Source organism: Balaenoptera acutorostrata, chromosome 15 (genome assembly GCF_949987535.1).
Source record: "Balaenoptera acutorostrata chromosome 15, mBalAcu1.1, whole genome shotgun sequence".
Lineage (NCBI taxonomy): Eukaryota > Metazoa > Chordata > Mammalia > Artiodactyla > Balaenopteridae > Balaenoptera > Balaenoptera acutorostrata.
Window position 1 is genome coordinate 78,240,246 of NC_080078.1, and position 22,509 is coordinate 78,262,754.

The 22,509-nt window shown below is 41.5% G+C and overlaps 1 protein-coding gene across 1 annotated transcript in view; it reads right to left on the reverse strand.

Moving 5' to 3' along the window:
- The window catches only part of B4GALT5 (beta-1,4-galactosyltransferase 5), a 77,208-nt gene extending 58,436 nt beyond the window's left edge, over positions 1-18,772 (reverse strand). The window contains exon 1 of the mRNA XM_057530162.1: positions 18,441-18,772. Within this exon, the coding sequence (XP_057386145.1) occupies positions 18,441-18,555 (115 nt within the window). The 5' untranslated portion in view covers positions 18,556-18,772. The remainder of the gene's footprint in view (positions 1-18,440) is intronic.
- Positions 18,773-22,509: the final 3,737 nt, after the last annotated feature.

A 22,509-nucleotide genomic window follows, 5' to 3' on the forward strand; every position in this document is an offset into this window, starting at 1 on the left:
TTCAACACCCATTTATGATAAAAACTCTCCAGAAAGTGGGCATAGAGGGGAACTACCTCAACATAATAAAGGCCATATATGACAAACCCACAGCAAACATCATTCTCAATGGTGAAAAACTGAAAGCATTTCCCCTAAGATCAGGAACAAGACAAGGATGTCCACTCTCGCCACTATTATTCAACATAGTTTTGGAAGTTCTAGCCATGGCAATCAGAGAAGAAAAAGAAATAAAAGGAATACAAATTGGAAAAGAAGTACAACTGTCACTGTTTGCAGATGACATGATACTATACATAGAGAATCCTAAAGATGCCACCAGAAAACTACTAGGGCTAATCAATGAATCTGGTAAAGTTGTAGGATACAAAATTAATGCACAGAAATCTCTTACATTCCTATACACTAACAACAAAAGATCAGATAGAGAAATTAAGGAAACAATCCCATTCACCATTGCAACAAAAAGAATAAAATACCTAGGAATAAACCTACCTAAGGAGGTAAAAGACCTGTACTCAGAAAACTATAAGGCACTGATGAAAGACATCAAAGATGACACAAACAGATGGAGAGATATACCATGTTCTTGGATTGGAAGAATCAATATTGTGAAAATGACTATACCACCCAAAGCAATCTACAGATTCAATGCAATCCCTATCAAACTACCAATGGCATTTTTTACAGAACTAGAACAAACAACCCAATCCAAAAATGGGCAGAAGACCTAAATAGACATTTCTCCAAAGAAGACATATAGATGGCCAAGAAGCACATGAAAAGCTGCTCAACATCACTAATTACTAGAGAAATGCAAATCAAAACTACAATGAGGTATCACCTCATACGGGTTAGAATGGGCATCATCAGAAAATCTACAAACAACAAATGCTGGAGAGGGTGTGGAGAAAAGGGAACCCTCTTGTACTGTTGCTGGGAATGTAAATTGATACAGCAACTATGGAGAACAGTATGGAGGTTCCTTAAAAAACTAAAAATAGAATTACCATATGACCCAGCAATCCCACTACTGGGCATATACCCAGAGAAAACCATAATACAAAAAGACACATGCACCCCAATGTTCACTGCAGCACTATTTACAATAGCCAGGTCATGGAAGCAACCTAAATGCCCACTGGCAGACGAATGGATAAAGAAGATGTGGTACATATATACAATGGAATATTACTCAGCCATAAAAAGGAACGAAATTGATGGATCTAGAGACTGTCATACAGAATGAAGTAAGTCAGAAAGAGAAAAACAAATATCGTATATTAACATATATGTGGAATCTAGAAAAATGGTACAGATGAACCGGTTTGCAAGGCAGAAATAGAGACACAGATGTAGAGAACAAACGTATGGACACCAAGGGGGGAAGGTGGCGTTGGGGGTGGCGGTGGGATGAATTGGGAGATTGGGACTGACATGTATACACTAATGTGTATAAAATAGATAACTAATAAGAACCTTCTGTATAAAAATAAATAAAATTAAATTAAAAAAAAAAAAGACACTACGTTTAGTTATAGTGAGGAGAACAGAACTAACCAGGAAAAGATGTTACAGCAAAGAGACTGTACAAGATTATTCTAAATCAAACACTCATAGCGTTTACTAAATTGCTGCCACCCTTATAACGTCAATTCTCTCAGCCTAGCAATTCCTAAGGTACAAAATTTTCAAATTTCTGTGTGTGTATACAAAGATGAGAAGGAAACAATGAAATAAAAACACCTGTGATGAAAAGATGATTATGAATAAATTACTGTAATTTCCTTTATTATCCTTAAAGTTGATTTAATAGTTTAAAAATATTGCTTAACAGAACAAGGGTGGTAACATTTGTTAGATCCTAACTAAACATGATTCATTCTGGAATGCTTCTGATGACACAAGCTTACATAAATAATCTACTGGTAAGTTTGTTCAAAATTCACAATGAAGAGAGTCAGTTTTTCACACATACAACCCAAAACTATAGCTTCAATCTATGCAGACTGTTTTACTGTTTTAATTATAGAACTAATAAATTAATATAACTAATAATACTAAAATTAAATCGGTGGTGTTGTTCACTTGTTACTAAACACAAAGCACAAAATTTGTGCCAACACAGATCCTAAAAGAGGTATTTTTGCCATTCTTTCCCTTGCAAGCTTGGCACTTGGCTTTGGTCAAAGCTGATGTAAATCGTGACAGAATTCAGCAATATATTCTCAGAAAAATAGGCCAAGAGAAGCAAAAGAACACAGGTGTTACACACTCGAGCAGTAATCATCTGCTCCCAGGGCACCTCCGAGACTTCAGCATCCTCAGCCAGAGCACCTGCTCCTCAAGCTAAGGAGTGCCTTAGAGGTACCACCACAGTACAGAAAGGTTTATTCTTGGCAAACATCTGACCCTTGTTTTTCCAGCTCTAAACTTCAAGGGTTCAAAGGAAGGATGGGGTAATAGAAAAAAGAAATAAATCCTCTAGAAACTTCGCTGTAATCAACTCTCTACCGTGTACCAGTTCATCCAAGTGTCCCTTCCCCTCTCTACTCCAATTGAGCACTGTGATTGAGGAACTGTGAAAGGGCAAGGGGACATTTACCTGTTGAGCATCTAACTGGTACCAAGCCATGCAAACATCTGACAAATACTCTCTCCTTTAATCCTCACAATAAGCCTATGTTTATATACTTTTAGTCTTCCCTTTTTACATATTAAGAAACTCTCATTGAGGTAAATGGATCAGCAAAACATCTGAACAAAAATGAAATCCAATTATCCAAAGGTTTTAAAAATACAGGTTATTAATTAGCCTAAGCTTGTACTTTTGTTTTGTTTTGTTGGGGGAATGGGGGCTGTCTTTGGGCCCTTTCACATTTATATTTTTCACAAATATAAAGGTCACATCAAAATACCTTTGTTCATGGGAGTCCAGTATACTATTCACTCTACTTTTGTATATGTTTGAAATTTTCTATAATAAAATAAAATAATTAAGGGAAAAAATTATCTTTAACATAAAGCCAACCCAAAAAGTAGCTCTTACCTAAAGTTAATTTCCCATAGTGCCAAATGAAATTCAAATAAATCCAAATCTTCTAACTCACACATATCTTAAGATTTCTGAATACTTAAAAGCAGAATGAAAAAGCCAGGCATGCCAAGTCAACAATGAAACAGAAAAATCAAGCCAATACCAAAAAACCAAACATTTCACTTCCTCCCACTCACATTCACACACACACAGACACAAAATGAAGGATTCCAGTTGTCCCTTCCAGACAAAGCAACTGATGGGTGCCAGCCTGGCACGAGTCAGCTCAAAAATAATCTCAGCAACAGAGGCAAGGTTATTTCCACCTTCCATCCAACAGCGTAGAGCACAAGAGACTAGCTGTTTATGAATAACAGACTTAATTTCCATACCATCCATATGGGCTTCCAATTCCAGAAATTGTTTCTTCCTCATTGCTCCTTGGAAGAAGTAAAATATACAACAATTTCTCATTTCCTAGGCAAAGACTACCTCTCAAATTAAAGACTGACAAGCATGTTCAAGACATAAAAGTATAGCTTTTATCATAAATTTGAAAACACCAAAACCATTAACCTAAATATCTGTCTAATTAAAAATTAGACACAATGTTCCTAGCAATATATAAGAATTATTGTACCTACTTCTTCCTAAATCAGGACTGAGTGTTTTCTTGTTTATTAATTTTTATTTTATTTTTATTTATTTTTTTTGGCCACCCCACGCAGCTTGCAGGATCTTAGTTCCCCAACCAGGTATTGAACCTGGGCCCACAGCAGTGAAAGCCCCGAGCCCTAACCACTGAACTGCCAGGGAATTCCCTGTTTATCAATTTTTTCATCTAGATTTCAAGTTGAGGAACAAGACTAACCATTAATACATTCATTTGTGATCTGCAATTTCAAAACATTACCATACACATACTATGTAAGATACAAAAAGCACTTAAAAGGGTTAAAATCCATGTTGAATCTTAAATGGGTAAAAAAAAAACTTTAAAATTCCTACTTGTCATCTGCCCACCAAACCAGGCCCCCACAAAACCAAACATCTGACTGGATTGGACATAATTAATCTGAGACTGAGCTAGGAATCATACTTTCAATTACAATTAATATTTTTACAAATCCATTGTGTTTTTATTTGATCCTTTTTAGTTCTTCACCTTGAAGTCCTAGTAGTTAGCACAGCAACCTTCAACATACCCAAATGAGCAGGGAATTGGCTAGTTGTACTTTTCAGGACCTCAGATCTGTCCACCTCCACCTTACTTCCCTGATTTAACAAATAAGTATTCATTGAGCACCTACAGTGTGCCAGACCAGCGTTCCAGGCAGGGATACAACAATGAACAAGAAATGAGGCCCATGCATTTGCCACTGGTTTAGAGGTCTGAGGATGGGCAGGAATACTTGAGTTAGCTAGTGAAAAGCTTAAGGAAAGAGCCGAGTCTACGCTGGAAACCAGGTGGGGAGGCCCTTGTGTCTGGAGGGAGAGAAGTGGCATAAATGAAGCTGGAGAGGGAGGTAGAGGTCAGATCACAAAAATTCTTATAAACTACAATAAGGAATCTGAACTTTATCCTAAAAGCAATGAAAGCCACAGAAGGGTAGAAGACAGACTGATCCTGTCTGACAAATGCTCTCTGAGCACCTGCTCAGTGCCAGACCTCTATTCTACGACTGACACTCTTCCAGGTGGAAGGGAAGAGGCCTCAGCATATAAATGCATCCTTCTGCCACTGGTCCAGAGAGCATCTATGTTACTAAGAAACCTCAGGTCACTGTTCACCACCATTGCCATGACTCTGTTCAGGAGATAAACAGCAAAAACATTCATGTAAATATGAATACCAACAAGAACATGTACAGCCAATGGGCCCAGTGGGGTAAAAAATTAAACTAAATGCCTCTTCAAGAATTTCTTTAAAATTTTTTTGCTGTCTTAAATGTCTACTATTAAAATACATTCACTGTTATTCCTGGCAATTAAGGTACGTTAACATCAACTGAACTGACCCTCAATTAAACACATCTTCTGGGAATATAAAATCACTCAAAATTCTGAAAATTTTTTCCTAAAATGAAGCCATGCTCCCTTGCTGAAGACTTAAAAAATTAACAGAGGTACGGTGTCCACATCATTAATCACTGTACCCCCAAACCTAGCACACTCTAAGGGTTTAACACATAGAGATTAAGTTAGCTCTAAGAAAACAGCCAAATCAGGCAAATGCAAAGGCACGTTTGTAAATTTTTTCTTTTATCACAGGCCCCAAAACACAAAAACTTTCTAAGCACCCACCTGTCTTTAATCACTACCATTATCACTCACATTTAGATAAATACATTTGAAATTCAGCTGATACCAGGAAAAAAAAAATCAAAGTGCCAAATTTTACCATGTCACAGTTGCAGAAGTCCAGCAGGTTTTTTACACGTTAGACTTTTCTGTTTCCTCATTCTTTAACAGTCTCTTCACTTTCTGATAATGTTATAAAGGGAAAATGTTATAAAATAATTTTAAAAATTAAAAAGATGTGATAAAGGGAAAAAACAAATCCTGTGTTCACATCACACACCTCCTAGCCAGCCAGGCAGCATCTCAGCGGGCTCCTCCTCATCACTACCTGCCGTCCTGTGCCTGTGCGGGGGCCTGGGGAGGTATGGGGAAACAGTGCTCTGTTTCAAACATTCAGAAGGGAAGGGAAAAAATCATACTTAACACCGAACTCAAAGTCATGCATCCGGGTCTACATTCCAAGTATCACCACTTATTAAACAGCAAAACATAAAAGGTGCTGGTTAATGGAGATTGGAGGCTAACAAAATGCCAAGTGATATTTACTTTACTTGATATTTACTTTTTCCTATCTTCAAAATCATCATATATTTTCATTTCTGTATGAAAAAAAAAATGAGCCCAGTGTTTCATGGACTATATTCATCAATCTATAATATTTTCTAAATTTCTCTTCTATATCATATGTTTAATCAGTAAACTGTATTGTCCCCAACACCAAAAATGTGGTGTGCCAACTTCTGGCCCTGTCTTACATGGACTTTCAGAGAACTGCAATTAGAAACAGAAAACATCTAAATTTAAGTTACATTTCAGTCCTACTGAACAAAATAATCAACAAAGACATCAATAAGATATGGATCCCTCCCTTCATCAGAAGAGTCACAGGACTCTTCAAACACTTGAAATATTCAATGGAATCTGCAGAGCATGTCAAGTTTGGCAAAGAGAGTAACCATTTTAAAGACCAAGAATCAGGGCTTCACCGGTGGCTCAGTGGTTAAGAATCCACCTGCCAATGCAGGGGACACGGGTTCGAGCTCTGGTCCAGGAAGATCCCACATGCTGCGGAGCAACTAAGCCCATGCACCACAACTACTGAGCCTGAGCTCTAGAGCCCGCGAGCACAACTACTGAGCTCACGAGCCACAACTACTGAAGCCCGCAAGCCACAACTACTGAAGCCCGCGCACCTAGAACCCATGCTCCGCAACAAGAGAATCCACCGCAATGAGAAGCCCGCGCACCGCAACGAAGAGTAGTCCCCACTCCCCACAACTAGAGAAAGCCCGTGCGCAGCAATGAAGACCCAATGCAGCCAAAAATAAATTAATTAATTAAAAAAAAGAAATCAAGAAACCAGCATCAAACTTAAACAAGTAAGAGAAAGATAAACCAAAAAACATTGCCTCCTGCTTTCTCAGAAATCAGCTCAATAATAGCTTGTGTAAGATATGCCTATCAGTAACTTAGGGAAAACTTTCACGGGCAGAAAAAGTAAACGACTACAATGCAGGGAGCAAAAGTTCAGTCATAAAACTTACCAAGTAGTATATTTTTTAAAGTACAAACAAAAGAAAAATATAAATAAATTGAACCTCGTTAAAGTCAAAAGCTTTTGCACATCAAAGGACCCCACCAAGAGAGTGAAAAGACAACCCATAGGATGGGAGAAAATACTTGCAAATCATATATCTGGTAATGGTATAATATTCAAAAATATAAAGATCTCTTAACAACGGACAATCCAATTTAAAAAGGGCAAAGGAACCTGAATAGACAGTTCTCTAAACAAGATACACAAATAGCCAATAAACATATGAAAATATGCTCAACCTCATTAGTCATCAAGGAAATGAAAACCAAAACCACGATGAGCTACCATTTCACACCTATGAGGATGCCTACACTTAAAAAAAAAAAATACACACTCAGAAAATAAGTGTTGGCTGCAAGGATGTGGAATATATTGCTGGTGGGAATGTAAAATGGTGCAGCCACTGTAGAAAGTCTGGCAATTCCTCAAAAAATTAAATAGAATTACCATATGACCTAGCAATTCCACTCCCAGGTAAATACCCAAAGAATTGAAAGCAGGGACTCAAACAGATACTTGTATGCCAACATTCACAGCAGCACTATTTACAACAGCCAAAAGGTAGAAGCAACTCAAGTGTTCATCAACAGATGAGAAAAAATGTGATATATACAAGATAGAATATTATTCATCCATAAAAAGAATACAGTTCTGACACATGCTATGACATGAATGAACCCAGCAAACATTTTGCTAAGTGAAATAGAGCAGACACAAAAGGACAAACATTGTATGATTACACTTATATGAGGTACCTAGAGCAGTCAAACTTACAGGATGGAAAGTAGATTAGCAGCTGGGAGGGGGGGCGGTGGATGGGGAGTTATTGCTTAATGGGAAGAGAGTTTCTGTTTGGGGGCAATAGAAATTTTTGGAAATAGTTGTAATGGTTGCAAAACATTGTGAATGTAATTAATGCCACTGAATTGCACATTTAAATTACCAAAATACATGGCAAAGTTCATGCTATATTTTACCACGAAGAAATAGAAAGGGAAAAAAAAGACAAAGTAGTTTTGGGCAAAATGAATTCAAAATCACTTCAAAATCAGGATTAACAGAAGAAGCAATCCTTCCCCCAGATTAAATGCAATCCAACAATAAAGAGGCTAGCTTGACCAGGCAATAGTTTCTTCATTCATTTCAATAAATATTTAAGGGCATATAATGTGCTAGGCACAAGGACATTACAACCCAGAGAACTTCCCTATCATTACTCTATAGATTATGATGATATGGATAAAACGAGTTTTTCTTTAAAAGTTAAACGATTAAATGGTTTTATTTAAAATATAAAGATTTATAATAAGTACATCAAGAATGCTAAAGTCAGTCTACTATCATCTCTGATCCATCTGGTTTAACTTCCCTAAGTTGGCAATGTTTTCATTTTTCTGCAATGGAATAAAGGATTTTTTTTTTTTAACTATACAAACATGACCCCAACACAGCATTTAGGAAAATACTATTTTCTGACCTTCAAAAGTCAATGGTCTACCAATCTGAAAACGCATACATTACAATCATGAGTATAATTTAGGCTTAGTGCCTAAAAGCACAACTCCTCAAAATGGGGTAACTAGTTCTATGAGTAAAAAAAATACTCCTGCTTTTCCATTTTTCCAAGCATACAGTTGTTCAACACATGAGAATTAAGCAAAAAGTTTAAATGACTATTAATCATACTTTTAGAGGGTGAAAAAAGTTCCCTCTTTACTGGTATTTAAATGTTTTACAGCTCTTTAATAAAAATAATAAACAGTTGTGCTCACTAGCACACCTCTAATTTAAGTTTTAAAACACAACACTGAGCTTTCCTACAATCTGCATTTCCCTGTACGTGACACTCCACAACATTTTTCATAATCATAATTATGCCACTAATAACCCTCAGAGAACTGTTCATAATTGATGATGGTAACTAAGGTACCTCAGAAACAATGCCCAGCTTCCCTTCTAGTCATTGCAAAGTACCTGGCTATCTTTGTAACCTGGGAAGGAGGCGGAACAATACTTATAGTCTAATAATTACTCAAACTAACAAAAGGGGTGGGGGGAGGGAATCTAAGAAGAGATAGCACTTTAAATTATTCAATGTGATTCCCAGGCTTGGGAAAACACTGGATTCATGGGATCAGTAGAGGAGGTATGAATGCTCTTCTATATAAGCCACAATATTAAAAAGAATTACTGTACCGTGAGAAAACCATAATTCAAAAAGAGTCATGTACCACAATGTTCACTGCAGCTCTATTTACAATAGCCAGGACATGCAAGCAACCTAAGTGTCCACTGACAGATGAACGGATAAAGAAGATGTGGCACATATATACAATGGAATATTACTCAGCCATAAAAAGAAATGAAATTGAGTTATTTATAGTGAGGTGGATGGACCTAGAGACTGTCATACAGAGTGAAGTAAGTCAGAAAGAGAAAAATAAATACTGTATGCTAACACATATATATGGAATCTAAAAAAAAAAAAAAAAGTGGTTCTGAAGAACCTAGGGGAGGGACAGGAATAAAGATGCAGACGTAGAGAATGGACTTGAGGACACGGGGAGGGGGAAGGGTGGGTAAGCTGCGATGAAGTGAGATAGTGGCATGGACATATATACACTACCAAATGTAAAATAGCTAGTGAGAAGCAGCCGCATAGCACAGGGAGATCAGCTTGGTGTTTCGTGACCACCTAGATGGGTGGGTTAGGGAGGGTGGGAGGGAGAGGCAAGAGGGAGGAGATATGGGGATATGTGTATATGTATAGCTGATTCATTTTGTTATAAACCAGAAACTAACACACCATTGTAAAGCAATTATATTCCTATAAAGATGTTAAAAAAAAAAAAAAAGAATTACTGGGTCAAAATGTAATATTCATTTCTCATTTAACATCCAATTACCTAGAGGAATGAAGATGGGGCAGGAGCTAATGAGTCCAGGGCTCTATTTCATGCTTAAAAGCAAAAGTGTGAGGCTAGAGGAAAAGACTGATTTAGCAGATTAAAACTTAAAAGGATTACCCAGGGGACAAAAAGCAGAGAAAAAAAGAGGAAAAAAAAAAGTCTTAACATCCCAAAGATATTTCCATAAAATTCTTTTAGTTTTTTTCCTTTGACCAAGACAACACAAATTTCTTTTTTGTTGTTGTTGTTTCTTTGCCACAATGATTTCAGAGACAGACTTCAGTGCAGACATTCTACGTCTGTCTCATTTTTAGGGCAAATGTCCTCAAACAATAGCATTGCACAGTCTGAATTTCTCCATTCACCCTACAGAGTGAAACTGTTAAGTCTGATGGTTATACACCGACACTTCACAGAATCCATGGCTCAGTATTTCACTAAAGGTAGGAAACTAAGTGAATGGGAGATCTGAATTTTTTTAAATGGGGTGTCTTTACTTGACAGAACTCATTATTCCTTCTTCTCCTTCAAGGTTCAACTCACACTTGCTCAGAATCGTGGAACTTCAGATCTGAGAGGGACCCTAGAATCTGTACTTTAGTCCATTGCTTCATTTTACAGATGAGAAAACTGAAGTAAAGGTTTCCATCTAGCTACTGGTAAAGCTGGACTGGAGCTCAATCCTCCTCTCAGTTTAGCACTAGCATTAGGCCAAGAGGACATCTCCTATGGTTATAAATAATAATTATTAACATATGGAGCTTTGTGTCAAGCTCTGTGCTAAGCCCTCTTACATGCATATCCCACTCAATTCTCACAACAACCCTGAGAAAGATGGTATCCTCCACTGGGCAGATAAGAAAATTGAAAATAGTGTGCCCACTCAGTCAGAGTTGATTCAAACCCAGATCTGGCTGATTTCTAAGTTAATGCTCACTCCTATCCTACAGCCCTTACCATGGCCTATAGGGTCCTACATGGCCTGACCCCTACCATCTTTCTAAGCTCATTTCCTACCATTTCTCACTTACAAAAATCCAGTCAACCTTCCCTCAAGTGCATTTCTGCCTCAAGACCTTTACATATGCTTGACACCCCCATCACCATCCCAATCCCCCGACCTGTGACCTGTTCTACCCCTTCAAGCCAAATAGCACCTCATTAATGAAGCTTTCCCTAACTACCCTATCTAAAACAGACCCTCAGGGACTACCCTGGTGGCGCAGTGGTTGAGAATCTGTCTGCCAATGCAGGGGACACGGGTTCGAGCCCTGGTCTGGGAAGGTCCCACATGCTGTGGAACAACTAAGCCCGTGAGAGCCACAACTACTGAGCCTGCACACCATAACTACTGAAGCCCACGTGCTCTAGGACCTGCATGCCGCAACTACTGAGCCCATGCACCACAACTACTGAAGCCCGCGCGCCTAGAGCCTGTGCTCTGCAACAAGAGAAGCCACCGCAATGAGGAGCCCACGTCCCACAACGAAGAGTAGGCCCCGCTCGCCAGAACTAGAGAAAGCCAGTGCGCGGCCACAAAGACCCAACGCAGCCAAAAATAAATAAATAAAATAATATAAATAAATAAATAAATAATAAAATAGACCCTCAGTCACTCCTACCACTATCCGAAATTATATTGTATATTGGCTGTCTCCCCATCAGAATAAAATCACCACTAAGGGCAAAAACGTCCCACTAGAATGAAATCACCAGGATGGAAGAAACGTTCTGCCTTACTCATTTCTAGACTGCCCGATACCCAAAAGAGTATCTGACAAGAGGAGGCACTCCAAAAAAACTACCTATTGAATAAAGGAATGAGTGCCTGTGTCTCAATCTCCCACCTCATTAAGGATCAGTATCATACAAGTCAGCAATTGATTACATACTATTTTCTATTTTCTCTAGTTATTTCTTATGATTAATCTTGTATTTTCAACCATATAGTATGTGCTGCAGAGGTATTTATTTATTTATTTATTTATTTTTACAGCTATTTTATAATTCTCAACTTTGGGCAAGTTAATGACTCAACCTGCGCTTATACAATCATCTGTAAAATGAAAGAAGCAGTCAAAAGTCTAGAATCCAAATATCTCCCATAGCTGGTAACATGATAGGAAGATGCTCAAATACTGGATTATTATTGACCCACAGATCTTAAATTCCTTTAATTTTCTCACAGCTTTCTACAAAAATACACACAGTGTGCAAAGGAAGGCATACTCTTATTTAGCTAGTATTAGAAACTAAAGAATAACTGCCCTTTCACTAATAGTACACACAGGCCTGCCTCTTCTCACGATAACTCCTTTAACTTCTTTTAAGCCAACACCCAATCTGTTTGCTTATGATTAACCTTTATCTTGACCAATGTTAACCACTAGTTTTCTCTAGTTCTTTGACAGGCCTTTGCAGCATCACATTGCCTACTTCTTGCTTACTAAAGTTCTGTTTGCTTATATAGTTGGATGTGTACAACGTATCTTCCATGATCTAAAACGCTGCAAAATTAGGGAAGCAAGTAAGTCAGTAGCACTTCGGCTTCTACGGCTTTCTACTCTCTTGAAGAGCTCTAAAGAGTCATGGCAACACAAGAAGACCCTCCTCCTGGCGATGTTATACGCTGCTCTCACTGGCCTGTCACGCTCTGGGGGGAAATGTCAGGGTTGGAGCAGAATTATCTACTGGCTAGAGTAGCGATGCCCTGGAACGGCAACTGATACTGGCCAAACGGCTGCTTCCAAAGACTGTCCAAGACTAGCATATTTTCACTGTTCAAGAGACTTCAACTCCAAACCCAAGACTTTGTTTCCGACATAGCAAACTGCTGCAGAAAGGACCTAAAACATCACCAAAATCCTGGTCAAATGTGGTGCTGTTCAGTTTTATAACTTCAATCTGTTCTCCAAATACGGTTTCCTTCTAAGACTGACACGATGCAATACTCAAAGGAAACATCTGAGTGAGTGAGTGAGTCCGTACAGGCACGCGTGGGGAGAAGGGGGTCCTTAAACAGGGTGAGGCTTTTTAATTTTCTAAAATAAAATAACCCACATTCACAATACGACGTATTTCACTCCAGAAAAGCTCAGAAGCTAAGCGCACTGAAGCATTTAGAGGACACTGTCATGTGAGGAACAACAACAACAAAAAGGCTATTTTCATACTACACTTAACGAGGTGGGGGATGGGACTTCCCTGGTGGCGCAGTGGTTAAGAATCCGCCTGCCAAATGCAGGGGACACGGGTTTGAGCCCTGGTCTGGGAAGATCCCACATGCAGCGAAGCAACTAAGCCCATGCGCCACAGCTACCGAGCCTGCGCGCCTTAGAGCCCGTGCTCCGCAACAAGAGAAGCTACCACAAGGAGAAGCCCGCGCACCGCAACGAAGAGTAGCCCCCGCTCACTGCAACTAGAGAAAGCCCAGGCGCAACAACAAAGACCCAACGCAGCCAAAAAATATATATATTTATTTATTTATTTAAAAAAAAATATATATATAAATATATATTTATTTATTTAAATATATATATAAATATATATATATATATTTAAAACAAGGGGGGAATCTGAAATTTTCCTGGGGTTATTAGAAAAAGTTGCATTCAGTTATATAAAACATGTATCTTACCTAAAATCTTAGGTCCAAAATTTGCATAGAATGTGAATGAATTATCAACTTTCTATACGTAAAAACTTCTCACTACAAGTTTGGCTAAGATGCAGTTCTAGTTTTTCAAACAGCTTTGTTTTCTGGCCAAGTATAAGATCAGAGAATCAAGTGACTTGCTCAAGGTCATTTGGTCAAATTAGAATTACTGATTCCTATCTTCCAAAAGCCAGCCATGAATCAAACTTTTCTTGGAACCAAGCAGGCCAAAAGGGAAAAATCATTCCCCATTTCCTTTCCTCAATAATCAAGACAAAAGAAAAATTAATTTAAATAGTGGAACTTTAATAAAATTTCCTCAGTATATAGACTACTGCCTCTAACCATGCACAGGCATCTCTCTCAAAATCAGTAACTAAACAATTTGCAAAGGTCAGTAACCTCTATACAACCTTGCCATGTGACAGCACCATAAAGTTAAGAAGATTTTAAAAATCAGCCCTTCAAATGTACGTCCATCCGTAAATAGTTCACTTCTCTTATCTTCTAAAAGACCTGGTCAGACTGGAATATGGAGGTACTCCGAGCTCTTAGATTTTTTAAGTTAAAGGATCATAAATAAGTTCAAAGTTCTCTTCGGAACCCTGAAAGGAATAGGGATATTTCAACAGTGCAGGTAAAACAAGTGATGAAATAAATGATAATCACTCAGGCTGTGGAGGGCAGGGGGCTACAGAGAAGAGGCACGTATGCATTTTTATAACCATATTCCCTTCCTCTTCCTTTTTCAAATCCACCACCTCCCTCACACTTTCTGCCCCATCCTTTTCATTTCTACTTTTAAAATGCTGATATAAAACACTACTTTTGATTTAATAACAAAAACATAATGGCCAATGAAGTCATATTTTTAAATTACTTAACTGGATTGGCAGGGGATTATTAAAGTAGCTAAGCGCACTTTGTATTTGTTACAAACACATTATAGTCATAGTTAGTAATATTCCTCACATCCAATTTTCTAAGTCAAATGGTACCACTACCTCCATTTCAGATGACCCTCAAGTCCAGGAAAATTTCCCTTTGCTGTTAGACTATGGGACACTAACATTAAGAGCTGGCATTAGATCTCAAAAATACCAACAATAGTTAGGCTGAAATTGTAGCTAGGCTATATTACACATGAGCAACTTGAAAACATTTATAACTAACATGGTTTTTCTCATATCTCAAATTCAAGTCTACCTAATTCCGAATATAGCTGTTAACACACCCTCGGGTTGATTTCTCTTTAGCCCTAGAGCACAGCGTGGCCACAGGGTATACAAAGTAAATCAAAAGCAGGACTGGAAAAATATTAAACCTGGAAGGAAATACAAGTCTGACACTTCCCGTTATGCCAGAAAACAGGATTGTCATTATTTGGAAATGTATTAGGTTGAGCTATATCAAACTGCCAATATACAACTGGTTTTGACCTGCAAAAAATGTAAATTTCATGTGGTTCAACCCAGTATTATTTTCTAAGCTCATTTTAACAATTGTCTCAAATAACGTCTTCATAATCCAAGGCATATAAAACCTTCTATTTCTCTAGACTGCCTTAACCTTTTGAAAAGATTTGCCACCCCTTGTCCAAAGCTGATTATTTAAAAAATTAAGCTGGTAAACAGGAAAGCCAAGATAAATAAAATCGCCAAACTGCTCAATGTACCCATTCTAAAACCACTTCACATCCTTCCCACCACTCCCCTTTCCAACTAACAGAACATGAATCTTAAGTAGATCTGCCCTTTAGAAGACCCACATTTAAGAAGAAATTAGTGAATATTTAAGTGCTTTGCATCTTTCTCAGTTATCAGTGATGTAGGAATCTAAGTGTGGTAGAAGCCCATTGCTTTATTTATTTTATTTTTAATTTACTTATTTTATTTATTTATTTTTGGCTGTGTTGGGTCTTCGTTGCTGCGCGCGGGCTTTCTCTAGTTGCAGGGAGCGGGGACTGCTCTTCGTTGCCACACACGGACTTGCCATTGCGGTGGCTTCTCTTGTTGCAGAGCACAGGCTCTAGGCGTGCAGGCTTCAGTAGTTGTGGCTTGTGGGCTCTACAGTGCAGGCTCAGTAGCTGTGGCACACGGGCTTAGCTGCTCTGCGGCATGTGGGATCTTCCCAGACCAGGGATCAAACCCGTGTCCCCTGCATTGGCAGGTGGATTCTTAACCACTGCGCCACCAGGGAAGCCCCAAGCCCATTGCCTTACACTGGGGTTCCACTGACCTAAAAATCTACTGCTGAAGAATTTTAATTAAGTTGTACGTTCCATTTGTTTTAGAATCTGGCTTCTAATCTTTCTAATCAAGAGGGTGATTACTATCCCAGTGGGATATATTTTTCCATTTAGACATAGCTGATTTATGCACCGGCACCAGAAAAAACCCATCACTTTCACAAAAGGGGTTATGGCTTCAAGACTGCCTCTAGGTTCAAATCCATCATTTCACACCCATTTTTATTAGAGTCTAATATCCAATATGCTAATGAACTCTTTTCTCAATTAATTCCACTAATTACTCACCTGTTCTTATTCTGCCCAGACTCCTATCCCCTCATCCGATCCATCAGGCCACATACAACACCTTCCCAGAGGGATGCTTTTCCTAAGACATTTCATAAAATGTTACGGCAGTAGGATGTTACCTGTTCTATCTTTGTAGTACAAACTAGATCTAGTTTGTACTACAAATCATCAATATTAACCATCAAATGAAATATGCTCTTAAAAAAAAACAATCAGGAGAGGACTTCCCTGGTGGTGCAGTGGTTAAGAATTCGCCTGCCAATGCAGAGGCCACGGGTTCAAGCCCTGGTCTGGGAAGATCCCACATGCCACAGAGCAACTAAGCCTGTGTGCCACAACTACTGAGCCTGCGCTCGTGGGCCCGCGAGACACAACTACTGAGCCTGCGTGCCACAACTACTGAAGCCCGCACGCCAAGAGCCCGTGCTCTGCAGCAAGAGAAGCCACAGCAATGAGAAGCCCACGCACCGCAAAAGTAGCCCCCGCTCGCCCCAACTACAGAAAGCCCGAGCGCAACAATGAAGACCCAACGCAGCCAAAAATAAATAAACAAAATTAATTTATTTTTTAAAAAAATCAGGAGACAATCTCCGGCTCTATCTGGAAATTTCTCTATTCAGCTAGTTCAGTGTTGACAGGTCAACAGAGAATGGCACTAATCATTACTACAATCCTAAAGGGTATTTCCCTAGAGTTAAACCATCAACCCTTTCCTAACATCCAAATGATCCAGACTTTTTACAGCAAAATTTACTCTCCTTGCCCCACCCCCAACAGCATTTTCTGATCATTTTTCACCTTAAACTGAGGTTTTCTCTAGGGCCTCATGGTGATGCCAAGTCAGGCAAATACATACCTTAAACCTTCCATCTACTCCCTTCTTTCTTGAAAGCTACATATAATAGCTTTTTTTTTTTTTTGAAAACTCTCTAAGCATCAGGTACAATGATAAGTGCTTTAAAAGGGAATTTATCTACTTCCATCCTTAAAAACCTATGAGGTTAGGATGAGTACCCCCATTTTACAGAGGAGAAAAGGTGAGGCTTAGTAACTTGCTCAAGGTCATGAAGGGCAGGGATTAGAATCCAAGTCTGACTTCCATGTCCTCTGACCTTAACCCTCATGCTGTTATTTCCTTCTAATCTTTCTTCACGTCCTAAATGTCTGCTCTGTGCTCTTAGACAGCCTATGCTTGGGCAGGGTTCAGTTTCTCCAGGGCTGTCTTTCCTTTAAAGGACATGCCTTTGAGAAGAATGAGTACCCATTCCACCTTTTCTCCATGCTCTTCCTTCCCACCTGCACCATTTCCCCAAGGCCTTTGTCATATCTCCTCCTCTAGGACCAATTTAAATCCCCCCCCCCCGCCCTGGCCCCGTAGGATACTGAAGGGCCACCTTCTACCCTCAAGGCTAGGAGAGGGCAGAAGTAAAAGAAAGGGGAGAAAGGAAGAGCCTAGACAGCACCCCTTCCCCAAGTCTTCAATCAGAAAGAAACTGTGGCTGATGACCAGAGCGGGGTGTTGAGGATTCGGGGGAAGGATAGGAGATAAGGGAGCGGAGATGACAGGGAGTGCCCTTGGGGGTAGGCGGGGCAGGGGGAGGGGATGGAGAGGAGGCGTGGGACGCTCAGGGGTTCGTAGACTGAATGGGGGGGGTGGACCTCCCTGGGGGGTGGGGGATGCCACCCTGCTAGGAAAGGGATCTGGCCACTTGGAAGAGGAGAATGTGTGTGTTGGGGAGGAGGACCTGAAGGTGGATGTAACAAGGGAAAGTCGAGGGAAGAAAGGGTAGGAGGGAGAGCAGGAAAAGGTGGAGTCACCGGGGAGGAGAGAGGGGAAGGATGGATGGGAACCGGGAAGGTGGGACTCCTGGAGACCCCAGCACAGGGGCTCCGCGAGGAGGGGCGGGCGGGCCGCGGAGGTTCGGGGGCCGCGGAATGCCCGGAACCGGGGCTGGAGGAGACCCCGGAGGAGGGGGAGCGGGAGTTCTCGAGCCGAGGAGCGGAAAGTGGGGGTTCTAGGGAGGCCAGGGCAAGAAAGGGGGCGTCCCAGCACACGTGTGTGTGTGTGTGTGTGTGTGTGTGTGTGTGAAGGCATGGTCGGGTTCCCGCGGGGAAGGGGTTAAAGGAGAGCAGGGGGTGGGCGGGAGGCTGGCGGGGGGAGGGGGGTTCTGGAGCCCGTCGGGGTGCAGGGCACTGGAATGTCCTGGAGCCCCCCGAGGGCCAGACGTGGGGTCTCCCGAGGGTCGGGCCAGAGTCCCCGTAGTCTTCTGAGGGCCAGGCTCGGGGTCGCCTCCCAGCCGGGTGTCTTCTGAAAGCCGGGGTCCCCTCAGGGCGGGGCGGGGGTTCCCGGGGTCCCCTCGAGGCCAGAGCGGCACCCCCGGGGTCCCAGGCCCCCTTCCTACCTATGCCGGGCGCCACATAGACGAAGTAGAGCAGCGAGGACGAGAGCGAGAAGAAGAAGAGCGCGGCGAGCAGCGAGCGGCGCGGCAGCCGCAGCAGCCCCCGCCGGACGCGCATGCTGCAGCCAGGCGGCCGCTCGAGGGCCGGGCCAGGCCTGCTCCCGCCGCTCTCCGTGCGCCGCCTCCCGGGCCGCCGCCTGGGCCTCGGCCACCTCCCGGGCCTCGCCGGCCGCCGCCCGCCGCCGCCTCGCCGCTCCCAGCCGCCGGCCGCCGCGGGCCGGGCCACATGAAGCGGGCGGGGGCCTGAGCGGCCCGGTAGAGAGCGCAGCGGCGGGGGCGGGGCGGGGCGGGCCGGGCCGGGCCGGGCCGCGGGGGCGGGGCGGGGGCGGGGCTAGCGCCGCCGGGCACCGTCGCAAAAGACCCGCGCGCGCGCGCGCGCTCACAGAGCGATCCCCTGTTTGGCCCCCGCGGCGGTGCAGTGGCCCGCAGGGAAAGTCGCCAAATGGCGACAGCCCCTCCAGCGGCGCGGCCACCGCCCTGGCTTTTGGGGAGCGTCGCTCAAGTGCCCGTCGGTCCGCTCTTGGACGCCCCCAACCTGGGAGCCAAGGGACCGTATGCGATGTCTGACTCGGCTGGCCACCCACTGCGACAGAAAAGCAGGGATTGTAGGCAGGAGGGCTCGGTATACACCTCCATTCATTCATTCATTCAGTTCACCATTTATTGAAAGCCAGACATATGCCAGACACCGTTCTTGGCGCTGGGGATGCTACATAGAACAAAACAGACAAAATCTCTGTCTTCTTGAACCTAACACTCAAATGGGAGGAGAAAAACGAATCATAATGTCAGGTACTGGTAAGTGATATGAATACAATAAAACAGGAGAATATGTTTGAGGCAGACTAATGTGGTCAGGGAAGGCCTCACTGAGGGGTGACATAAAACGGTGAACAGCAGATGCAAAGGTCCTGAGGTTAAAAAGCCTGATCTGACCCCAGCTTAACTCAAGGCCAGCATGGATACAATCCAGTGGGGCAGGGAGAGCGACTGGGATGAGGTTGTAGCTCTGGGCAGGTTCCATATCCCAAAGACTCCTAAGGAGCTTAATGATAACAGTTATCAATATGAAGACTTGCCCTTGAGAGACACTGGGCTTTACCTACCTCATTAAATCACCCCAACAGGCCTGAGATGTGTGCTCTTATTATTCCTATTGTACAGATGAGGAAACTGAGGCTCCTAGATGGAGAAGTAATCCACCCAAGCCTTGCAATAAGGGCTTAAATAAAAAATGAACTGTCTCCCAAGGCACCCTTGACCACTAGGTTGTAAGTGCTTCAGCATTCCATCTGAACCCTAATATCCATCCTGCAGACAAATCAGTACCCTGCTCTGTAGGATAGTGTGCGGCCATATCCAAAACAATGCTTTAAGATCAGCCCCAGGCCAAGAAGACCTCTGATGGCATTAGGCAGTAACTAGAGACTCAGGTGAGGGCCAATAGAACCTGCCTCAGCCTCAACTCAAGAAGTTACCAGCTGAACTGGGGAGGCAAGTGTCCCCTTGGAATGCCATAGCAGTCAGGAGAAGAAAGGACTTTGCAGGGATTCTGTGAGAGCCAGCAATAATCCTGCTTTGTGTTTCTGAAGTGATTTATACTTTTTATGGTGTTTCTTTGACTCTTTAAATTAGGGCTCTAGAGCCAGACTATCCTGGTTCCTTGACTCCTGTCTCTTCCATTCTTAGCTGAGTGACCTTAAGCAAGTTACTTAACCTCTCGGCCTCTCAGTAAAATGGCATGTATTATTAGTAATGACTGCATCGGGTTGTTGTGAGAATTTGAGTAATACACGCACACAGGCTCTCAGCTGACCGACACCCCTGGAAATGGAATGGGAGAGAAGAGGCTTAAACAACAAAAAAGAAAAGCAAATAATTTTGACTCAGACAGATGTGAGTTCAAATCTTAGCTTGGTCTCAACTGGCTGTGTGACCTTGGGCAAGTCACTTCACCCTCTGAGCTTCTATTCATTACCTGCGAAATGGGCCCAGTGTTGCCTACCCCATAGGGATGTGATGCAGAGTACGTGAGATAGCAGAGGTGAGGCCTTAGACCAGAAATCTCAAACTAGCTGGAATAATCTGACCTGCCACTACTTTTGTTTGGACCATACAATGGCCCCCACCTCCCACCCAGCTCTGTCTTTAACAAATATTTTCAAACATACAGAAAAGTTCAAAGACAAGTACAAGGAGCACCTGTACACTCTCCACTTGGATTGTTATTTTTCCAGATTTTTAAATTTTTTATACAATTTTTAAATGTTACTCTCCATTTACAGTTATTACAAAATATAGGCTATATTCCCTGTGTCATACAATACATCCTTGAGCCTATCTTAACATCTAATAGGTTGTACCTCTCACTCCCTCATCCCTATATTGCCCCTCCCCCTATTTTTTCAGATTTATCTATCTATATTCATATGTACAGTTTTTTTCTGAATTATTTAAATTAGTTGCTGCCTTATTGGTACTTCATGCTTCAATACTTCCACAGAAATCCTAAGAAAAAGTACATTCTCCTACATAACCACAATAACATTATCACACCTAAGAAAATGAACAGTCACACCACAATGACCTGTAATATCCAGTCCATTCCCAAATTTACCCTTTGCTTTAAAAAATGCCTTTTATAGCTTTTTTTTTAACAGTATCAAATCAGGGTTTACACATTGCATTTGAAATTATTTCCATAGTATTTGTTTATCTACCGTAGTCCCTCTACCTTTTTTTTCATCATCCCTCCCCCAACATGTTATTTAAAACACTTTTAAACCCATTGGGAAGTTGAAAGAACGGTACCGTAAACACCCATACACCACCATTCAATGTTTTGTTTAATTGAAACAAAACAATTGGTGCTGGGTCAATTGGACTTCCATATGGGGAAAAAAAAAAAAAAAAGACATCACTCCTACCTCACACTATCCACGAAATCAGTTTAAGATGGATTGTAAATCTAAATACGAACGATAAAACGAAAAAACAAAAGCTTTTAGACGAAAACATAGAAGAATATCTTCCTGTCCTTGGGGTAGGCAAAGATTCATCAGACACCAGTCAAAAAGGAAAATTTTGATAAGTTGGACTACATTAAAATAAGAATTTCTCTTCATCCAAAGACACCTTTAAGGGAAAGCATAGGCTGCACAGTAGAAGAAATAGAAATATGTAGCTGATAAAGAATTCATATCCAGAATATTGTTTAAAACACACACAGATTTATAAAGACCAACAAACCAATAAGGAAAAAAAAGGAAAGACTTGAACAGACATTTCATAGAAGAAGATATGCAAGTGGTCAATAAGCACACGTAAAGGTGCTTGCGTTCATTTGTCTTCTGAAAAATGCAAATTAAAACCACACCTCAATACCATCTGTGGGCTGCTGATTCAGAGGATAACAGGGAGTGCCTAGAGCCGAGCCTGGAGGAAGTCCACCTTGAATGGCAGAGCTAAAAATTATGACTCTGCCAAGGAAACAGAGGGCTCTGGAAGCTGAGGGAAGAGGCGCCTCTGCCTTTTTGAACAAGACCAAGGTCACTTTTCATCCCTGACATCGTATTATACATGTATGTGTTTATTTGTTCCTTTTCTGTCTCCTGTATCGAAAATAAGCTCCATGCAGTCAGGGATTTTGTTTTATTCTCTGCTGAATCCTTGCATCTAGCACAGTGCCTGGCATACAGCAGGTGCTCCATAATTATTGAAGGAATGCTGAATGAATAACAGATGTGCATTGAGCACATCTGGGCATGACAAATGCAGAGGTGACTAAGAGGAGGTGCCTGCAGCCCGCTGGCAGGACTGACAGGAAAGTGAGTAACTGTGGTACAATGCGATGAGGGCAAGACTCATATGACCAGCAGTCTGGGGAAGTGTCCTGTGAGATTCTAGATGGCCTTTTTTTTTTTTTTATAAATTTATTTATTTTATTTAATTACTTTATTTTTTGGCTGTGTTGGGTCTTCGTTGCTGCATGTGGGCTTTCTCTAGTTGCGGT